At 47.9% G+C, this 21,151-nt stretch overlaps 1 protein-coding gene across 1 annotated transcript; it reads left to right on the forward strand.

Moving 5' to 3' along the window:
- The first annotated feature begins 241 nt into the window (after positions 1-241).
- LOC147270738 (uncharacterized) lies at positions 242-19,854 on the forward strand. Its single transcript, XM_086205396.1, has 4 exons — positions 242-275; positions 603-850; positions 18,696-18,830; positions 19,278-19,854. The coding sequence occupies exons 1-4, from the start codon at positions 242-244 to the stop codon at positions 19,812-19,814; spliced, it is 954 nt and encodes a 317-aa protein (XP_086061522.1). The 3' UTR covers positions 19,815-19,854.
- The last annotated feature ends 1,297 nt before the right edge of the window (positions 19,855-21,151 follow it).

Consider the following 21,151-nt stretch of genomic DNA (forward strand, 5'->3'; position numbering starts at 1 on the left):
ACTTAAAATTCAAAAGTGCTCTAATGACTCAAAACATTGTGGTGCTATGAGGTTTTTACATTTCTGAGTTATCAGAGCTTCATATTTTAACTAGTTCTTGACTGCTTGGTCTTCCTGTAGGCGATAAGCAGGTTTGGTCCATTCTGTCACTGCAACATCAAAGACCAAATTCTGAGATCAAAAAGTTAAAAAAAATCATCTGAATTCAAAGTATTTTGAAGTCAAGTTTTGGAAGTCGACCATGAACTGGGTTCTCCTTTCAGACAAGGATCAGGGTGAATATTTGTTGCCATGATGTCCTCCTTAAACAGTGGTGGTAAAAGTACTCAACTCCAGTACTTGAGTCAAAGTATTGATACTCAGAGTCAAATCTTACTCAACGACAACAAAAAGTTGCTCGGCCAAAATTTTACTCAAGTTAAAGTAACCAGGAACTTTTTTTTCAAAAATACTTCAGTATTCAAAAGTACAAAGTACCGATGTCAGTACATTGCTGTAGTTTTTTTCAGTGCTTTTTCAGACTCTGAAACCATCCAATGATGAAGTCCGACATGTAGAACAACTCTAGTCCACTTTAGTCCACTGGAGTCCTCCTCTAGTAGGACGCATCACCAACAAGGATGAGTCTGAATCCAGAGAGGAGGTGGAACACCTGGTGCAGTGGAGCAGAGCAGACAACCTCTGCATCAGCGTCCAGAAGACCAAGGAGATGGAGGTGGACTTTCAGAGGGTCAGGCACCCTCCCCCCCTGCACATCAGTGGCACAGCTGTGGAAGTGGTCTCCAGCTCCAGGTACCTGGGTGTGCACATATCCAGTGACCTCACCTGGAGTGCCAACACTTCCCATCTGGTCTGGAAGGCCCAGCAGCGTCTCTACTTCCTCAGGGAGCTGTGGAGAGCTGGACTGGAGAGCTCCGTCCTGAGGAACTTCTACCGCTGTGTGGTGGAGAGCGTCCTGTGCACCTGCATCACCGTGTGGCACGGAGCCACACGGCTGCTGAAAGATAGGCTCTGCAGAGGGGGGTCAAGGCTGCACAGAGAACTCTGGGGAGCAGTCCTCCCTCCATCTGGGACCTCTACACCTCACGATGCAAAGTGAGGGCCCTCCGCATCATGGAGGACTCCACCCATCCCGCCCACAGTCTGCTGCGTCCTCTCCCCTCTGGAAGGTGGTTGAGGAGCATCCGGAGCCGGACCACCAGGCTCAGGAACAGTTTCTTCCCTGCAGCTGTCAGACTGCTGAACTGGAGCCCTGCTCTGTAGTCTCCACCCTCTCCCATCCACAGAGCAACAACTGGTCCCTCATCCTCTAAGTGCAGTGTCCCTCAACTTGATACTTGGACATAGACTCTCTTGCCTTCTCTTGCCTTGTACATATACATTCTTCATATATATATATATATATGTGTGTGTATATATGTGTATATATATATATGTATATATGTGTATATATATATATATGTATATATGTGTATATATATATATATATATATAGATATATGTATATATATATATAGATAGATAGATAGATAGATAGATAGATATAGTATAAATCCTTCTTTAAATATCTTTTCTGTCTGTAAATCCTTATTTCTGTCCTCCACTCTTTATTATGCTATCTCTTGCTACCCCAGGACCAGAGTTCAATTTTCGTACCACCAACATGGAAATGTGAGTGGTTTGACAATCAAGATCCTTGAATCCTTGAATCCAAACGTCTACAGAAACATAAAAACTGCAGCATCAAAAACGATAAGGAGAGTGATTTTCATTTCAATGTTTTATTCAAACGTCCCACAAAAGAAAGGAGTTTACTGTTCAGTCCACAAACAAACTCCAACTCTGCTTTCAAGAACTCATCAACCTGTTGAAGCTCTGGTCTCCATGGCAACAAAGCACACGCCTTCATAAAAGCTATGAACCACTCAGGAGCCAGCCTGCATTTGTGTGTGGAAAGAGATAGAAACCCCAAAAGATGGTGCAAATTAGTCTCTCTCCTCAGCTTCAGTGTTCAGACACAGCAGTGTGTGTGTGTGTGTGTGTGTGTGTGTGTGTGTGTGTGTGTGTGTGTGTGTGTGTGTGTGTGTATGAGCAACAGCTGAACGCAGGAGAGGAAACCCTAACACTGATCATTGAATGTACAGCCACACTTCAACTCAATGAATGCTCTGCACAGAAGAATCCAGCTTCATTCCTGGATCAACAAGTCTTCTTCCAGCGAGTCAAACTCAATAAAAAAGCAAACAAATCCAAGCAAAGGACAAGGAACTCCAGCATTTTCCCTATAAAAATACTCTCTTTAAACCTTTTTATTAACTGTCCTCATAAACTTGTCTTTTAATAAACTTTCTATTCTTCTGTTAACTTTAAGTTCACTGTTCAGTAACTGGATGGATGACAACAACAGAGATGCCTGTTTCTGAGTTGAGTCATTTGGAGGTTGATCTCATGGTAGATAAAACTGCAGGCTCACTGCTGCAGAAGCTTGCTTTTTCTTTTGTTTGGTGACGCATTTCCTTTGTTTGGCAGGAGGCAGGGTGAAGGGAAGTAGACCCAAATGAAGAGGAGGGTAAGGAGGGTGCACAAAAGAGGTTTGTTAAAGAGACTGGAGACTGGAGACTGGAGACTTGGCTTAAGATGAGAGACTGGAGAGACTGGAGACTGGAGACTTGAGATCAGAAACTGGAGGCTTGAGACTTGAGACTGAAGATATTGGAGATACTGGAGACTGGAGACTTGGAGCTCGTGACTGGCGGCTGTCACAATGCTTGACGTAGACTTCGACATCACAACACAGCAGTACTATAAACACCACCACACTAACGGCTCCATCGGTCCTTCAAAAAGAAGAACATTAACAACAGAGAACAGCTCTGTGGTAGAATTCAACACTTGGCAACTAAAGCCAGAGGAACAACAACCAGAAAGAATGTGGTGCTCCTCTCAGCAGGATGGATCACATTTAGCCTGGCAGAAAGAGCCTCCTATTATTCATCACTAACAGAGGAACAGAAAACAGTCCAGGTTTCTTTCCAGCACCTGAGCTAAACTGACAGAGTCCTGACTCTGTAGACCCTGGACTCCTTCAGCTCTCAGCAGAGACGACTTTAGGAGCTTCTTTGATGACAACATAGGAACTATTAGGATCAAATTAATCAGCTCCTGTCCTCAAGAGATTCTAATTTACCTGTAAACTCAGTCAACACAGAAACTGCTGTTGAACCAGATGTTTCTTTAGACCACTTTTATCAAATTAACAGTCCAGAACTTCATTCAATGATGGCCTCATCAAAACCTTCATCCTGTCTCTTAGATTGTTTCCTACTAGGCTGCCTAAGGAAGTCTTCCCTCAGTGAGCACCTCTTTATTCAATCTGATTCCTCTGTCTGTAGTAACAGGACATGAACCACAGTCCTTGAAGGTAGCTGTCATTAAACCACTGCTTCAGAGGCCTCCTCTAGACCCTGAGGTTCTAGCCAACTATGGACTGATAGCTAACCTCCCCTCCTCTCTAAAATCCTGGAGAAAGCAGTTGTGTTGCAGCAGGTATCTGGAGGGTGGGGGGCTGTTCATTCAGCCCTACCTGCACCTCGCTCTTTTGTCATGCTTCACAGCCACAGCATGGCAAAGTGTTTTCTCCCCAGTATGGGTTCTCATGTGTCTTTCAAGACTTCCCTTAACTGAGAATTGTTTGCCACAAACTGAGCAGGAGAATGGATTCTCCCCAGTGTGTGTTCTCATGTGTCTTTTCAGACTTCCCTTTTCTGAAAACCTTCTGCCGCAAACTGAGCAAGGAAATGGTTTCTCCCCAGTGTGCGTTCTCATGTGTCTGTCCAGACAAACCTTAACTGAGAATTTTTTGCCACAAACTGAGCAGGGGAATGGTTTCTCCCCAGTGTGTCTTCTCATGTGTGATTCTAGATTTGCCTTATTTGACAATCTTGTGTCACAAACTGAGCAGGGGAATGGTTTGTCCCCAGTGTGTGTTCTCATGTGTCTTTTCAGACTTCCCTTTTCTGAAAACCTTCTGCCACAAACTGAGCAGGGAAACGGTTTCTCCCCAGTGTGAGTTCTCATGTGTCTGTCCAGACAAACCTTAACTGAGAATTTTTTGCCACAAACTGAGCAGGGGAATGGTTTCTCCCCAGTGTGTCTTCTCATGTGTGATTCTAGATTTGCCTTATGTGAGAATCTTGTGCCACAAACAAAGCAGGGGAATGGTTTCTCCCCAGTGTGTGTTCTCATGTGTTTCTTCAGACATCCCTTTTCTGAAAACCTTTTGCCACAAACGGAGCAGGGAAACGGTTTCTCCCCAGTGTGTGTTCTCATGTGTGTGTTCAGACAAACCTTCGCTGAGAATTTTTTGCCACAAACTGAGCAGGGGAATGGTTTCTCCCCAGTGTGTGTTCTCATGTGTGTATCCAAACCACTCCTGCATCTAAAACCTTTACTGCATGTTGAGCACCTAAAGGGACGCTCATCCTCACTGAATTCTGTCTGAGATTCAGAAGGACCAAAGGTCACGTTCCTGATGATCTCTGATTCTCTTTCAGTCTTTAGTTTTTGTTCTTTTGAACTGCAATGAGTCACTTCCTGTCCTGGGCTCAAATTCTGAAGCAAATTCCTCCTTGTGCCAAAGGGTTCCTTGTGCTTAGAGGTGGCCGTGTTATCAGGTCTGACCCAATCATCCTTACTCACTTCAGTCTCAGCTTCAGAAGAGTCTGACATCTGGTCTTCAGTCTGGGGTTGTACAAGTGGATCTGGATCTACCTTGCTGGCTGGTTCTGGTTCTGGTCCTCCACACTCTTCTCCATCAGCTTCTGTTTTCAGAGGATGAATTGGGCTGCTGCTCAGAGACTCTTCTTTCAAGTTCTCCTCAGTTAGACTCTGATAAAGCTGTGGGAACTGAGGTTTCTCTTCGTCCCCTTCACTCTTCACAGGGAACAGAGTGAAGGGGAACGTGGTGATATCAGCCTCCTCCTGTCCTTGAAGCTGCCCTCCCTCCTCACTGGTCCAGAGCTCCTCCCTCTCCTCTTTAATGTGGGGGGGCTCTGGGTCCTGCAGCTCAGGGGGAACCTCTTCTTTAATCACCAGCAGCTGCTCCACATCTGCAGGACACAAACAGCAACATCAGAAATCTCTTCATTTGACTCTGAAACAGCGGAGCAACAGACAGAAACAGAAATCAACTCAATGAAAAGAGACGTCCTGCTACTGAGGACCAGTCAGCAAACTGGGAATAGAAACGCTGGCTTCAGATGCTTGGATCAACGTTGTGTCACCCAGGTCAAAGGTCATAGGTCCCCTCTGCTGAATGGTTTTGTCCATTCATGATCACATCTGCTAGTCAGAATGTTCATTTCTAGAATGAGACCCTGTAGGAGAATGAGAGTTCAGTCCCTAGAACCAGAGGGAACCTGTACCGATGCTAAACATGTCAGCCCACCTACACTCACAGCCAGGGAGGTGCTGGCCACTGGGAGAAGTGGAATGATTCCCTAATGGCCGGTCCAGCCCAGGCCAACCGGGCAGTGGAGAAAAAAAGGTTGTTTTTAATGGGCTGATATAATTTCCAGTCTACAGGATCATCTTTTAACAAGGTAGCACCGTAGCAGCCTACAGAAGAACAACACAAGGACACCAACATGCACAGCATGCTGGGCCAGCCTGTCACACACGACTCAGTTAGCAGGAGTTAGCAACACAGTGTGAATGTCCCCTCAGCTTGGTCTTGTCTTGGTTCAGTACAATGGTAACATGCTTCTGATGCCTGTTAATGGGAGTGTTCTTAACATTGACCATTGACAGTGACTCACACCTCAGGTTCCAGCCCTGGAGTGATGATTCCTGAGATCCACTTATGCGTCAGGTCTTTGTTTCTTTCACTTCATGATCCTCATGGCGCCATCAAAAAATAACAACAAAAAAACACCAACACAGGAAATACTTAGCTCTCTGGCACACATAACGTCTGGACCAATATTAATATTAATATTTATATATAAAAAAGAATAAATGGCACACAAACAAGCAACCGGCGGCGCTCCCATGCCCCGGGTGCCTCCCTGAATTTTAACTACATTCTAGTCATCCACACCATCACATCTACACTCCCACGCACAACACACACCCTGCGCCCATGTTGGGATGGGGGGGCAGCTGGGGCGGGGAGTGAGTCCATTGCTGCCCCTTTTGCTAACTGCACCAGTGCGGGCCTGGGGGCCTGACTGGTGTTCTTGGGATGGGTGCCTCCCAGTATGGTGGTTGGGCTGGGGTTGGTCGCAGGCCTTGCTGTTGTGTGGTGGATCCCTTGCTGGCGGTTTTACAGGGTCTGAGGTGCCCTGGACTGCGTCTGCATCGATGGAGTGCTCAGCCCCTGTAGGAGGAAGATGAGGATAGGATTGTTTTTTGGCTGGGGGTGGCGGTCCCGGATGTGGGTGCCTTCGGCTCACCCTGGAAGGTGGCCATAGGCCTCTTGGGTGAGTGGGGGGTCCTTTTTTCCTTTTTTTTTGGGGGGGGGGTTGCTGGCTGGTGTTGCCTTATAGCCTGAAGCTTGACCTGCTCCAGGGGAAAGGGGAGAACAGGGGACGGGTGGAGGGTATTGGGGTCAGAAGGTTGGGGGTAGCTCTGTCTGGGGGCGGTGGGCCTGGTCGTTGTAGTGGGCTGTGGTTTGCCCCGTCTTGGCGTGGGGTGTGGGTGGGCCTCGATGCTGGCGGGGCTCCATCCCCCTGGGCTCAGCTCCTGCTGTGGGGGTGTGCCTGGTGGGCCCAGGGTCATCTCTCTGCCCCATCTCTGTGTGGGCTGCCTCAGGGTGGGGGTTGCTGCTCCTATGCTTTCCTGCGGGTCCTGGCATGGGTTGGGCCTGTGGCCTGGGGGGTGGGCTTCCTGGGGCTCCCTGTGTTCAGGGGGTTTCTGGGTGCCCTGGTGGCTTGGTCCTGACCTGCCTGCTGTCCTGGACTGGGGGTGTGTTGTTCTGGTCCCCCACATCAGCTACAGTCAGCTACCCACCTCATCCAAGACAAACCGTAGCACGCGCACACACACACACGCGCACACACACACCTGGTCTCAAAATACATACCTCTCTGGCTACAAAGACAGGTTGGTAAGATGTGAGGGGGGGCTTTTTCTCTACATCGCTAACTTCTGTTGTTCTGTGTTGTAGAACTGTAATACTCTGAGAATAAATACCTGCTGGCTCTACTCTCTCTCTCTCTCTCTGGTCTATTTTTATATTTCGTCACTTGGTGACCAGTAGAATTTCAGATCGAACTCTCGATAAATCTCTGTTGTTATTGTTGCTACTGTTTTTGTTTGTTTGTTTTTCTCCAATTGTTGCCCCCCCCTTGTCCTCCCTGTCCTGTCCCTGCTCTCTCTTCCTGTCCTCTCCTGAGCCTCAGTCTGGTAGCTTCATCAATGAACCAACACCATTCCTAATAAAGTTCAACACAGATGGTGATAGGAGGAGTTTATCAGGTTCCTCCTTAGCAGAGTAGAACTGCTTCAGTCCAACAAGGCACCAGGAACATGGATGCTGCTGCTGAACAGGACAGGGTAAAAACTACAAAAGAAGGCTGGACAACAATCCACAGAAAAACTAGTTTACCCTTTGATTTTGACCTTTGAATTTTTACATTTTACCTTTCAGACGTTCACACACAACCCGGAAATGGCTTTTTACACCTAAAATCCCCTAAAATGCTCTCTGAGGGACTCTGCAGCTCCACTTCCTGGCTGAATTCGGGGCCCAGCAGGTCCCTGCGGGGACTCACCTGCTCTGTCCAGCCTGACTCGGAGCTTCAGCACGGCATCGAGCAGCAACCTCTGCCGGCGGTTCTCCCGCTCGTACTCCGCCACGGTTTCCTCCAGCAGAGCCACGATCTGCTCCGCGGCCGCCGCCAGCCGCTCGGTGAGCAGCGCTCTCAGCACCGGTACTCCAGCCGCTGAGTCTCCTTCTCCCAGCTGCAGCAGGAAGTCTTCAGCGGCGGCGAGGATCCGCTCCTGGACCGACACCCGCAGCAGCTGCGCGGCGCACATGTTGAGGTTCTACCGGCGCCACTCAGCCTTCAGGAGACAAAGACCAAGGCCGGGGGTTCACGGACTTCTCCTTCTTTCCTTGTTGTTTGAAACGTCCCGCGTCTTCGTCTCGTTCTGTGAAGCGCGTATTGACGACGTATGTGGTGACGTCCGAAGCCTCGCCAGCCGGCAGTGACCACGTGACTGATTCAGGACCTGCTTCTCCGGCTTGGCGTGAGATTCTAAATGTAAAGCAGTGAAACGCCGTGGTTTCCTCCCTCCTCGTCCAAAAGCGTTCGCTATTTGATCAAAGGAAGGAGAAACAAGTGACTCGATGTTGTGGAGACTGAACTCAGAGTTGAGAGAACTTTCATTCTGATCTGAGAGCAGCAACAAAGCCACTGAGAAAAACTGAACCACTGTCAGAGTCGGCACAGCATCAGCAGTCAGGCTGTGTTCACACTGGGAGAAACCATCGGACAGAAACCTCCCTCAGTCACACTGAAGGAACCTGAACTGACTGCTGCAGCTGGGACACACACACACACACACACACACACACACACACACACACACACACACACACACACACACACACACACACACACACTCATACACACAGGAGGAAACATGAACAGAGAGATAAAAGCACAGGATGCCTCCTCCTCCTCCTTCCAGAGATCAACTGATCTCCAGATTGACTTCAGTTCTTTGATCAGAATTCTTCTTCCTCCTTGATAGATTTATTGATACTTTGTCATAGACGGTCCATTCCTATTGAAGGATGTTAAAGAGCAGAAGAACCAGGTTCCCATGTATGGAACTAGAATATTTATATACTGTATTGCAGTCATTTCCAAAATATTCCACTATTTACTTGTTTTATAGGAGATGCTTTAATGTCTGTCTTTGATGTCTGAACTCTGACTCTGATGTCATTGGTGCTGACTGAATTCTACCCCCTGACAGACTGAAGGCTCCTATTGGTGATGTCATCATAAATATATGAAGGTCTTGTTTCAGTGTCAGGAACCAATCAGAGCAGCCTCCTCCTGACTAAACAGCTCTACTCATCAACCCCCTGACCCCAGACTCTTCTTTGTGAACTGATCAGAGATCAGATTAGTAGAGAAGCAGTGACACAAAGGGAAACTTCCTCATTCCCTGAACGCAGCTTCATCAAACAGAGCAATGCTAACTGGTCACCTGCAGTAGTGATGTCATCAGGACAGGAAGTTGATCAGACATGGGAACTTTGACTCAGATCAACTAGGGAGGGAGGAGTTCTCAGAGTTTGATTGTGCTGATGAATCATCAGAACTCTCCATCACGCCGTGGTCTCAGCGTTTGACCTGAAGTCCCAGGCTTCAAGGGTTCTCCCCAAACTCTCAGGGTGGGTCTGACCACATCTGAGCAGGACACCATGAACAGGCTACATGAGGACATCTCAGTGTCAAATCTGTCATTTCCTGTTGCCAGTAGGTGGCGCTGTGGTCACTACTGACCTGTAGATGTGTTCAGACTGGGATGTTGATCAAACCTGGAAGTTTCAAACAGATCTGACAGGTGGAGAGGATTCAGAAGAGTTGAAGCTTCATTTTAGTTGGAGCCTGAAAATGAGGTGAGACTGAGGGCTCCCAGGAGTTGCAGGTAGGTGCTGCCCCCTAGTGACCCAATGGAGAACAACATGTAATGACATGAACGTTCTACATTTTTCCATTTCTTGAGGCCGCTACATAAAAATATGAAGTTGATCCAAGTCAGAAACCTTCAAACTGGATGTGAGTCCAGTTGTTTCAAGTAGAGTCAATGGTGACACCCCAGTAGTTTGTAGTCTGCTGGGTATCATAGAATGTTTGCTAGTGAATGAAACGTGGCAGCCCTGCACCAACTGCTCAGAGTCCATGTTGCCTGGGTGGACTGCATGTTTGTGTTCCGTCGTCTGTCTTGGAAGCCTCGTCTGGTTCTTCCTCCACAGAACTCTTTGCTCACAGGACATTCCAGTCTGTTCATGACAGATGTGGTTTTCCAGGTCATGGAATGATTCACAGGGAATTGTTTTTGGGAGGCAGCGTCCTGGAGGGTTTGGTTTGCTCTCCGTTTGCTCAGTGATTAAATAGAAACCAACCTTTGACATGACAGTGCAGTGTTGCTGATGTTTGTGTCAAGTAAGTTGCATGGAACAAACAGCACTGCAAACTGGGTTTCAGCTGGAGGTTCAGAGGAAAGTAGAGAAGTCTTCCAGGAGCCTGGAGCTCTGTGGTGGGTTGGAGCTGAACTAGAGAGGATTGATGGTGGAGGACCAGGAACACGTCACTGGAACCAGAACCACACTGCAAGCCAGTTTGCTCTCTTGCTTCCTTCCAAACGTTCAAATGTTCCATTAGAAGTGGAACCTTCCTGTCTCACTTTACTGAGTCCCAATGAGGGTGTGGCTAATCTGAACAGATCAGACCAGCGTTGACTGCACACTCCAAACATCTTATTAGGAAGGGGTGGTGAACACAAACATGCTAACTTCCTTAGCGCGAGCCAGAGACCAGTCAGTTTACAGTCCAGCCCTCATTTGGTCTCAAGCTTTTGGTTTGTGAGTGAAAGAAGAATGGAATCCAATGTTGTTGAGGAAGTCAAATCAGCTGAAACTCAAACATTTCTGTTTTAATGGAGAAACTCCTGGTAAAATCTGGTTTTACCATCAAAAATAATCTAAATGTTCTTTTCACCTTCAAACAAACTTTCCTTTCCCCGTGAACAATGAGCATAAATCAGCGGCAGCCATGTTTTAGGAATGTTCCTACTGTGTAGTGACCAGTGAGGAGAGGCTGTTACCATGGGGACAATGTTTACTTTGTCCTGTTACTAGGAGGAGGGATTTACCTGTGGCTGAGCATCGAAGGCAGCTTCAAGGAACCAGAAATGCCCTTATTTGGACATGACTTGGTTCAAGGATTCCCCTGAAATTCAAGGCCTTGAATGGGAAAGTTGTTACAAACCTGGTAACTTAAACAACAAACCAGTCAAACCACAGTTACCAGTTTAAACTTCAGACTTGGAGGTTCATGTTCATGATCGACTTCCAAAACTTGACTTCAGAATTCTTTGAACCCAGAATTTTGTCTCTGATGTCATCGTGACACAATGGACCAAACCTCTAGATTTGATATTCTACTGCCCTCTGTTGGTGAGGCAGTGGGGATGCAGGTGATCTGCTGGTCTGGTTGAACGTGAGTGGACAGAAACCTTGTTGAGGTGACTGGGATTTCCTGACTGTGGTGAGCTGCTTTGCTTCTCCTCAGGTCTTCATGGTGGCTTTCTGCTGGACTGTTGTTGAAGGGAACATGGCATCGTATCATTTTCAGCTCTGACATCTGGACAGTGGACAGATGTGACATCATCATGGTCTCACTGCCTGCTTTGTTCATGGATCAATGGAACATTGTGTTGGAACCTTTATTGTAGAACTGCTATGAGCTGAGAGCTCAGTGTTGTTGGAACAACGCAGCTCCACATGGGACTGATGTGATGAAGAGGTTTTTATTGAGCTGAAGCTGGAGAGCAACAATCAAAATGGAGCAGCAAACATTCTGATGGCAACGTTTACAGAGGAAAACGTCACATCAACTGCCATCAACTAAAGCTTCTCTGTTCAGTCATGAAGATGAAGAACAAAGAAACCCCACACATTCCAATCTCCCTGATTCAGCTGCTGGTAGAATGGACTTGTAGCAGATTGAGTCCTTGAACAGATAGACAACATGGGTCCTCTGAGATGAAGCTGCTTGATGGTTGTGTGTGTGTCTCCTCAGAGTCCAGAGGTCAGGTCACCGTGACTCAGCCTGCAGCAGTGAGATCTGCTCCAGGAGCCTCCGTCTCCCTCCCATATTCAACCAGTCAGGATGTTTATAGTGGGAACCGTTTATCCTGGTACCAGCAGAGAGAAGGAGAACCTCCTAAACTTCTCATTTACTGGGCCACCTCGAGAGCATCAGGGATTCCAGCTCGTTTTTCAGGCAGTGGATCAAACTCTGGCTTCACTCTGACCATCAGTGGAGTTCAGGCTGAAGATGCAGCCGTTTATCACTGTCAGAGTTATCACTACATCAACAGTCAGTGGGTGTTCACACTGTGAAAAACCATCGTACAAAAACCTCCCTCAGTCACACTGAAGTGAAACTGAACTGACTGCTGCAGCTGGGAGCTGCTGACACACACACACACACACACACACACACACACACACACACACACACACACACACACACACTCACACACACACACACTCACACACACACACACACACACACACACACACACACACACACACACACACAGGCTTGATGAGAAGAACTAGAACTAGAAGAACTAGGATTCAGATTTTCTGCTGATGACGTTGTGATCTTCATCCCCAATTCTTCATCCTGATTGTGGTCCTTCATCAGATTAGCAGCTTCTCTCTGATGATGTCACTCACATCAACTTTGCTTCTGCTTGGATTTTCAATGAACTTCAAGAAAAACCAGCAGCAGCAGCAGGGAGGGACGACTGGACCCTGCAGAGAGAGACTGATCAGCTCTAAAAGGGGACAGGAGGCTGAGACTTCTGCTGCTCGTCCTCACACGACTCTGCTGAGGAGACTTGGAGGAAACTCGTCTTCGGTCGCTCATTTCTCTCTGAGCTCAGTAACCACAGCAACCGAGAGGCATCGCTGCTGGACCGTGACAACAGACGGTTTCAGAACTAAAGATAAAAAGAAGAGAGAACTCACCGTTCCTAAGTTTCAACAGCCAAAATAAAAGCAGCTTTGGAAAGTTTGAAAAACCACCAGAATGAACACTTGTTGGTTCATCTGGTTTGGTTTCACTGAAGCCAAACACAAGATCCAGATTCTCATGATCTTTGTGTCTGCCTTGACCAATGGTGTGAGAGAGAGAGAGATTTTTAATTTTTTAAAATCAGTTTTATTTGCTGCTCTTATATATTAAAGCATTTCACTGTGTACTTTGAATGATCACATTCTCAACAAAATCACCCTTCCTTTCAATCAAAAGATCAGTTTATAGACACTCATGCTGAACGATACACACATGGACCTACACAGACATGAACATATGTACACACACACACACACACACACACACACATTTTATCTTCAGCAGGTTCACCAACAACAGCTTGTCGTCTTCCATAGGACTCAGGACTCTCTGGTGGCACCACACATTTCTAAATGAGTCCAAATCTCCTGATATTTGATGAAAGCTGAAGTCCAGCTGGATCCTGGATCCTGGATCTGATGAGTTCCACACACAGGAACAGAACCCACCCTCCTCCTGCAGCTCACATACACCACCATCTTGGCCTGGACCGGCACAAAGAATACTTTTTACTTTTGAGAGTGAGGTTCCCATACATGGAAATCTAATATTTATTATACTGCAGTATATTTTCCAATATACTTTGATGTCTGAACTCTGACTCTGATGTCATTGGTGGTGACTGAATTCTACCCCCTGACAGACTGAAGGCTCCTATTGGTGATGTCATCATAAATATATGAAGGTCTTGTTTCAGTGTCAGGAACCAAGCAGAGCAGCCTCCTCCTGACTAAACAGCTCTACTCATCAAGCCCCTGACCCCAGACTCTTCTTGGTGAACTGATCAGAGATCAGATTAGTAGAGAAGCAGTGACACAAAGGGAAACTTCCTCATTCCCTGAACGCAGCTCCATCAAACAGAGCAATGCTAACTGGTCACCTGCAGTAGTGATGTCATCAGGACAGGAAGTTGATCAGACATGGGAACTTTGACTCAGATCAACCAGGGAGGGAGGAGTTCTCAGAGTCTGATTGTGCTGATGAATCATCAGAACTCTCCATCACACCGTGGTCTCAGCGTTGGACCTGAAGTCCCAGGCTTCAAGGGTTCTCCCCAAACTCTCAGGGTGGGTCTGACCACATCTGAGCAGGACACCATGAACAGGCTACATGAGGACATCTCAGTGTCAAATCTGTCATTTCCTGTTGCCAGTAGGTGGCGCTGTGGTCACTACTGACCTGTAGATGTGTTCAGACTGGGATGTTGATCAAACCTGGAAGTTTCAAACAGATCTGACAGGTGGAGAGGATTCAGAAGAGTTGAAGCTTCATTTTAGTTGGAGCCTGAAAATGAGGTGAGACTGAGGGCTCACAGGAGTTGCAGGTAGGTGCTGCCCCCTAGTGACCCAGTGGAGAACAACATGTAATGACATGAACGTTCTACATTTTTCCAGTTCTTGACTTCATTCATCCTCAAACTTCTTCAAGCTGGAAGAGAGTGAGATCATTTAAAGTAGAGAGTAAATAATCAGCATCTCATCACTCATTTGTTCTCTGGTGGTGACCTCACGACTCTGCAGTGTGACATCACACATTTCACTGATGTCATCCTCAAGTGTGTCACTCAGTTCATGCAGCCTTCATTGTTTTATTTTATTATTTCCTTTCACTTTGATCTTCACAAAGACAAAGTGCGCCTGATGGAGGCACCACTGATAGAGTGGAATGTTTCCATGTTGCCATGACAACGTGAGGCCCCTCACCTCCTCTGTTCCTTCTGCCGGTCGGCGTCAGAAGAGCAAGATGGCTGCTTCTCCATCTGGGTGGATGAGCAGCTCCTCCCATCTCAGGCAGACGCTCCCTGGCTGCATGTCAGCAGCTCCTCAAAGCTCCTTCTGGTTTCTTTGCTCTCCTGATGCTGCGCTGGTGGATTTGTCCACCTCTCATTCTCCAGGGTTCTCAGCCTCATGTTCTCTCCCTCCTGTTCCAGCTCCTCCAAGTTTCCAGTGGAAGTTTGGCTTTTGTTTGCTACTTTGTCTTTTCTCCTCTGTTGGTGCTTTGAGTTCCTTTGTTGTTCTTTGTCTTTTCATCATTCAAGCCTCCTTTTGTTGAACGCTCCTCTCCCCCGTCTGTATTTGGGTCCTGTTCTCCTCCACTTTGGCCAAGAAGGCGGCCCAACAAGAGTCACCAGTGATGTCACAGCTCCTGGATGCCCCGCCCCTTCATCTGGTGCAGGTCGTGTGATGTCACTGAATCCCACTCAGACCAAACCAGTCAGAGATCAGTGTGTTTGTGTCAGTGATGTCATCGCTGCTGACATCACAGCCCTCCATCCACACACGCCAGACTGAGGTGGAGGAGGTGATGTTGGGGTTTTCAAGGTCTTCGTCATGAGTGGGAGGGGCTGAGCTGGTGAATGATCAGCTGACCTGGTCTGGGCTCAGTTCAGATGTTGAGCCACTGCTGACTGCCGTTTGCCTGAGGAAGACCCAACGTTCCCCTCAAGAAATGGAGGGCAGTTTTTAGTGCAGCGTTCATTCTGGTTGGAGTTTTCCTTTCCTTTGCCCTGCACCTCTCTGGTGGGGAGGTGCTCCCTGTTGACAAGGACTCAGTGGAGAAGACTGGACCAGGACCTTCACTGGTTCAAGGAGCACCGAGGCAAAGGGAGGCCCAGACCAGCAGCCAGGGTGACCAGTTTGAAAAGCTGCTCCTCTTCCATGCTGACTTGTTGGTGTCTCCTCTTTTATTCCTGAGAGATTTTAATCTCAGCTCTCTGAACCTGAATGGAGCAGAACCAGGAAATCATTGCAGGAAATCATGGAGGAGAAATGAATGAATGAGACTTCCAGTCAAACTGAGACAAACGTCCAGGTTTGGTCATCAAAGATATCTGACATTCATCAGTAGACTGACAAAGATGCTCATTATTATTGCAGCAGATTAAACTAGAGAATAAAGAGGGTCTCACTTTGGAAACAAATATTGCAGGATATTTTTGTTTTATCAGAGAGGCTTTAATGTCTGTCTTTGATGTCTAAACTCTGACTCTGATGTCATTGGTGGTGACTGAATTCTACCCCCTGACAGACTGAAGGCTCATATTGGTGATGCAGGTAGGTGCTGCCCCCTAGTGACCCAATGGAGAACGACATGTAATGACATGAAGAGTCTACATTTTTCCACTTGTGAGATAAAAATACCTCACAGCAAGAAGGTTCAGGGTTCGAGTCCCAGCTGGAGCACAGGATCTTTCTGTGTGGAGTCTCCATGTTCTCCCTGTTCCTGTGTGGGTTCTCTCTGGTACTCCAGCTTCCTCCCACAGTCCAAAGACATCAAGAGAGGACGAGGCTGATTGATACTCTAAATTGACTGTAGGTGTGACTGTGAGAGTGAATGGTTGTCTGTCTCTATGTGTTGGTCCTGTGATGGACTGGTGACCTGTCCAGGATGAACCCCGCCTCTCACCTGTAGATGCTGGGATAGGCTCCACCCCCCATGACCCTTAACAGGAATAAGAGGAAGTGCTGTGCTTTTATCTGTCTGTTCATGTTTCCTGCTGTGTGTGTGTGTGTGTGTGTGTGTGTGTGTGAGTGTGTGTGAGTGTGAGTGTGTGTGTGTGAGTGTGTGTGTGTGTGTGTGAGTGTGTGTGAGTGTGAGTGTGTGTGAGTGTGTGTGTGTGTGTGTGTGTGTGTGTGTGTGTGTGTGTGTGTGTGTGTGTCCCAGCTGCAGCAGTCAGTTCAGGTTCCTTCAGTGTGACTGAGGAAGGTTTCTGTCCGATGGTTTCTCCCAGTGTGAACACAGCCTGACTGCTGATGCTGTGCCGACTCTGACAGTGGTTCAGTTTTTCTCAGTGGCTTTGTTGCTGCTCTCACATCAGAATGAAAGTTCTCTCAACTCTGAGTTCAGCCTCCACAACATGGAGTCACTTGTTTCTCCTTCCTTTGATCAAATAGCGAACGCTTTTGGACGAGGAGGGAGGAAACCACGGCGTTTCACTGCTTTACATTTAGAATCTCACGCCAAGCCGGAGAAGCAGGTCCTGAATCAGTCACGTGGTCACTGCCGGCTGGCGAGGCTTCGGACGTCACCACATACGTCATCAATACGCACTTCACAAAACGAGAAGAAGACGCGGGAAGCTTTGAACACAACGAGGAAAGAAGGAGAAGTCCGTGAACCCCCGGCCTCGGTCTTTGTCTCCTGAAGGCTGAGTGGCGCCGGTCGAACCTCAACATGTGCGCCGCGCAGCTGCTGCGGGTGTCGGTCCAGGAGCGGATCCTCGCCGCCGCTGAAGACTTCCTGCTGCAGCTGGGAGAAGGAGACTCAGCGGCTGGAGTCCCGGTGCTGAGAGCGCTGCTCACCGAGCGGCTGGCGGCGGCCGCGGAGCAGATCGGGGCTCTGCTGGAGGAAACCGTGGCGGAGTACGAGCGGGAGAACCGCCGGCAGAGGTTGCTGCTCGATGCCGTGCTGAAGCCCCGAGTCAGGCTGGACAGAGCAGGTGAGTCCCCCCAGGGACCTGCTGGGCCCCTCATTCAGTCCAGAAAGTGGAGCTGCAGACGCCCTCAGAGAGCATTTTAGGGGATTTTAGGTGTAAAAAGCCATTTCCGGGTTGTGTGTGAACGTCTGAAAGGTAAAATGTAAAAATTCAAAGGTCAAAATCAAAGGGTAAACTAGTTTTTCTGTGGATCGTTGTCCAGCCTTCTTTTGTAGTTTTTACCCTGTCCTGTTCAGCAGCAGCATCCATGTTCCTGGTGCCATGTTGGACTGAAGCAGTTCTACTCTGCTAAGGAGGAACCTGATAAACTCCTCCTATCACCTTCTGTGTTGAACTTTATTAGGAATGGTGTTGGTTCATTGATGAAGCTACCGGACTGAGGCTCAGGAGAGGACAGGAAGAGAGAGCAGGGACAGGACAGGGAGGACAAGGGGGGGACAACAATAGGAGAAAAACAAACAAACAGTAACAACAGAAAAAAAAGAAACTTTGGTTGCAGAATTTCCACTGCAGGTTTACCATTTATTTTAATATAATTTAAAAATAAATGCCTGAGTGTGTGATTAGGGATCAGTTGTGCACTGTGTGTGTGTGTGTGTGTGTGTGTGTGTGTGTGTGTGTGTGTGTGTGTGTGTGTGTGTGTGTGTGTGGACACGGTTTGTCTTGAATGCTGTGGGTAGCTGGCTGTAGCTGATGTGGGGGACCAGAACAACACGCCCCAGCCCAGGATAGCAGGCAGGTCAGGACCAAACCCCCAGGACACAGGGAGCCCCAGGAACCCCCCCAGGAAACAACCACAGGCCAAACCCATGCCAGGACCCACAGGAAAGTAGAGGAGCAGCAACCCCTGAGGCAGCCCACAGAGAGACATAAAGACAGGGCAGACAGAGGACCCCAGGCCCACCGGCTGGCCTGGGCTGGACCGGCCATTAGGGAATCATTCCACTTCTCCCAGTGGCCAGCACCTCCCTGGCTGTGAGTGCAGGTGGGCTGACATGTTTAGCATCGGTACAGGTTCCCTCTGGTTCTAGGGACTGAACTCTCATTCTCCTACAGGGTCTCATTCTAGAAATGAACATTCTGACTAGCAGATGTGATCATGAATGGACAAAACCATCCAGCAGAGGGAACCTATGACCTTTGACCTTGGTGACACAACGTTGATCCAAGCATCTGAAGCCAGCGTTTCTGTTCCCAGTTTGCTGACTGGTCGTCAGTAGCAGGACGTCTCTTTTCATTGAGTTGATTTCTGTTTCTGTCTGTTGCTCCACTGTTTCAGAGTCAAATGAAGAGATTTCTGATGTTGCTGTTTGTGTCCTGCAGATGTGGAGCAGCTGCTGGTGATTAAAGAAGAGGTTCCCCCTGAGCTGCAGGACCCAGAGCCCCCCCACATTAAAGAGGAGTGGGAGGAGCTCTGGACCAGTGAGGAGGGAGGGCAGCTTCAAGGGCAGCAGGAGGCTGATATCACCACGTTCCCCTTCACTCTGGTCCCTGTGAAGAGTGAAGGGGACGAAGAGAAACCTCAGTTCCCACAGCTTCATCAGAGTCTAACTGAGGAGAACATGCAAGAAGAGTCTCTGAGCAGCAGCCCAGTTCATCCTCTGAAAACAGAAGCTGATGGAGAAGAGTGTGGAGGACCAGAACCAGAACCAGCCAATAACATAGATCCAGATCCACTTGTACAACCCCAGACTGAAGACCAGATGTCAGACTCTTCTGAAGCTGAGACTGAAGTCAGTGAGGATGATTGGGTCAGACCTGATAACATGGCCACCTCTGAGCACAAGGAACCCTTTGGCTCAAGGAGGAATTTGCTTCAGAAACTGAGCCCAGGACAGGAAGTGACTCATTGCAGTTCAAAAGATGAAAAAGTAAAAACTGGAAGAGAATCAGAAATAATCAGGAATGTGACTTTTGGTCCTTCTGAACCTCAGACAGAAGTCAGTGAGGATGAGCGTCCCTTTAGGTGCTCAACATGCAGTAAAGGTTTTAGTTACAGAAGGAGTTTGGATAAACACATGAGAACACACACTGGGGAGAAACCATTCTCCTGTTCAGTTTGTGGCAAAAGGTTTGCAGAAAAGGGATATCTGAAAACACACATGAGAACACACACTGGAGAGAAACCATTTCCCTGCTCAGTGTGTGGAAAAAGATTCTCACTTAAGGGACATCTGAATACACACATGAGAACACACACAGGGGACAAACCGTTTCCCTGCGCAGTTTGTGGAAAAAGGTTTTCAGAAAAGGGACAGCTGAAAAAACACATGAGAACACACACTGGGGAGAAACCATTTCCCTGCTCAGTGTGTGGCAAAAGATTCTCACTTAAGGGACATCTGAATACACACATGAGAACACACACCGGGGAGAAACAATTCTCCTGCTCAGTTTGTGGCAAAAAATTCTCAGTTCAGGCAAGTCTTAAAAGACACCTGAGAACCCCTCCTGGGGAGAAACCACCTTGCCATGCCATGGCTTTGAAGTAAAACAAAAGAGCGAGACACAGGTTGAAGGCCCATCCATCCATCCAGCCATTGTCTTCCGCTTATTCCTGTTAAGGGTCGTGGGGAGGTGGAGCCTATCCCAGCGTCTACAGGCGAGAGGGGGGGTTCACCCTGGACAGGTTGCCAGTCCATAGCAGGGCCAACACATAGAGACAGACAACCATTCACACCTACAGTCAATTTAGAGTATTAATTTAGCCTAGTCCCCAATTGCATGTCGTTGGACTGTGGGAAGAAGCTGGAGTCCCACAGAGAACCCACGCAGGAACAGGGAGAAGACCCTTGTTAATTTGATAAAAGTGGTCTAAAGAAATATCTGGTTTAACTGCAGTTTCTGTGTTTACTGAGGCGGCTCTGGCTTTACTGAGGACCTTCTTATGCATTTGAAGACGATTCTGCCTCTTGCTTAGTTGCCTGGTGATGGAATTCTACCACAGAGCTGTTCTCTGTTGTTGAATGATCCTCTTTTTGAAGGAGTGATGGAGTCGTTAGTGTGGTTGAGTGGTTGTGGTTGGTTGGTTGGTTGGTTGTGGTTGTGTTAGTGGTTGAGATGATCGTCCAGTGGAGCAGTGACCAGAAAAGAGGCTAAGTTCTCTGTTGTTCTGAGAAACTGTCAGGTATTTACACATCTCTTCACATTCACTGGGGAGGGAAATGCAGATTGGGGTCAAACACAGGTTGAAAAGAGTTCCTGGCCATTTGTGAGGTGGCTTGTCAGGGTGGAGCCAAATGGTTCCAGTCCCTAGAACCAGCAGAGACAACCATCAACCTGTCACCCAGAAGCCACCAGATACATTTTTCAACTTTAACAACCAGACCATTTGGAATACATGTTAGCACCTGTGGTTTGTCCTTCCACATCCATTTATGAATTCAGCATATGAACATCCTTCCTGACCTTTGATGGAGAAGCCCAGAAACTAACAGGTCTGACATCGTTAAAGCAGGTTATCGATTTCTACTGAACTACACAGTTCAGAGGCGCTACACATTACCAGTGGCTCATTACTTGCTAACTCACAACTCTTAAACAGAATAATGTCACGATCCCTGTCTTGTGTTTCCTGTTTTACTTTGTAGTCATGTCCTGTCTTCCTGTCCTCCCTCCCTTGGTTACCTAATGTGTCTCTCCTGGGTGATTACACCACCTGTGCCTCTCGTGTATTTAACCTCTGTGTTTCCCCTGTGCCATGTGGGGTCATTATTGTACTGTTGTGTTGCGATGTCGAAGTCTAGGTCAAGGGTTGTCACAGTCACGAGCCGCTAGTCTCAAGCCTCCAGGTTTCCCCAGTCTCAAGCCTTCAGTCTCCAGTCTCCAG

Source organism: Aulostomus chinensis, chromosome 1, assembly GCF_037954235.1.
Source record: "Aulostomus chinensis isolate RoL2024-O1b breed Wild chromosome 1, RoL_Achi_v1.0, whole genome shotgun sequence".
Lineage (NCBI taxonomy): Eukaryota > Metazoa > Chordata > Actinopteri > Syngnathiformes > Aulostomidae > Aulostomus > Aulostomus chinensis.

Bases quoted from the DNA above. Each gene is read 5' to 3' on its own strand.
- LOC147270738 (XM_086205396.1), top strand. From the start codon at position 242: ATGAACTGGGTTCTCCTTTCAGACAAGGATCAGG. The intron at 276-602 runs GTGAATATTTGT...CTCCTCTAGTAG, and splicing joins CCTTTCAGACAAGGATCAGG to GACGCATCACCAACAAGGAT. The intron at 851-18,695 runs GTCTGGAAGGCC...CCTGAGCTGCAG, and splicing joins GTGCCAACACTTCCCATCTG to GACCCAGAGCCCCCCCACAT.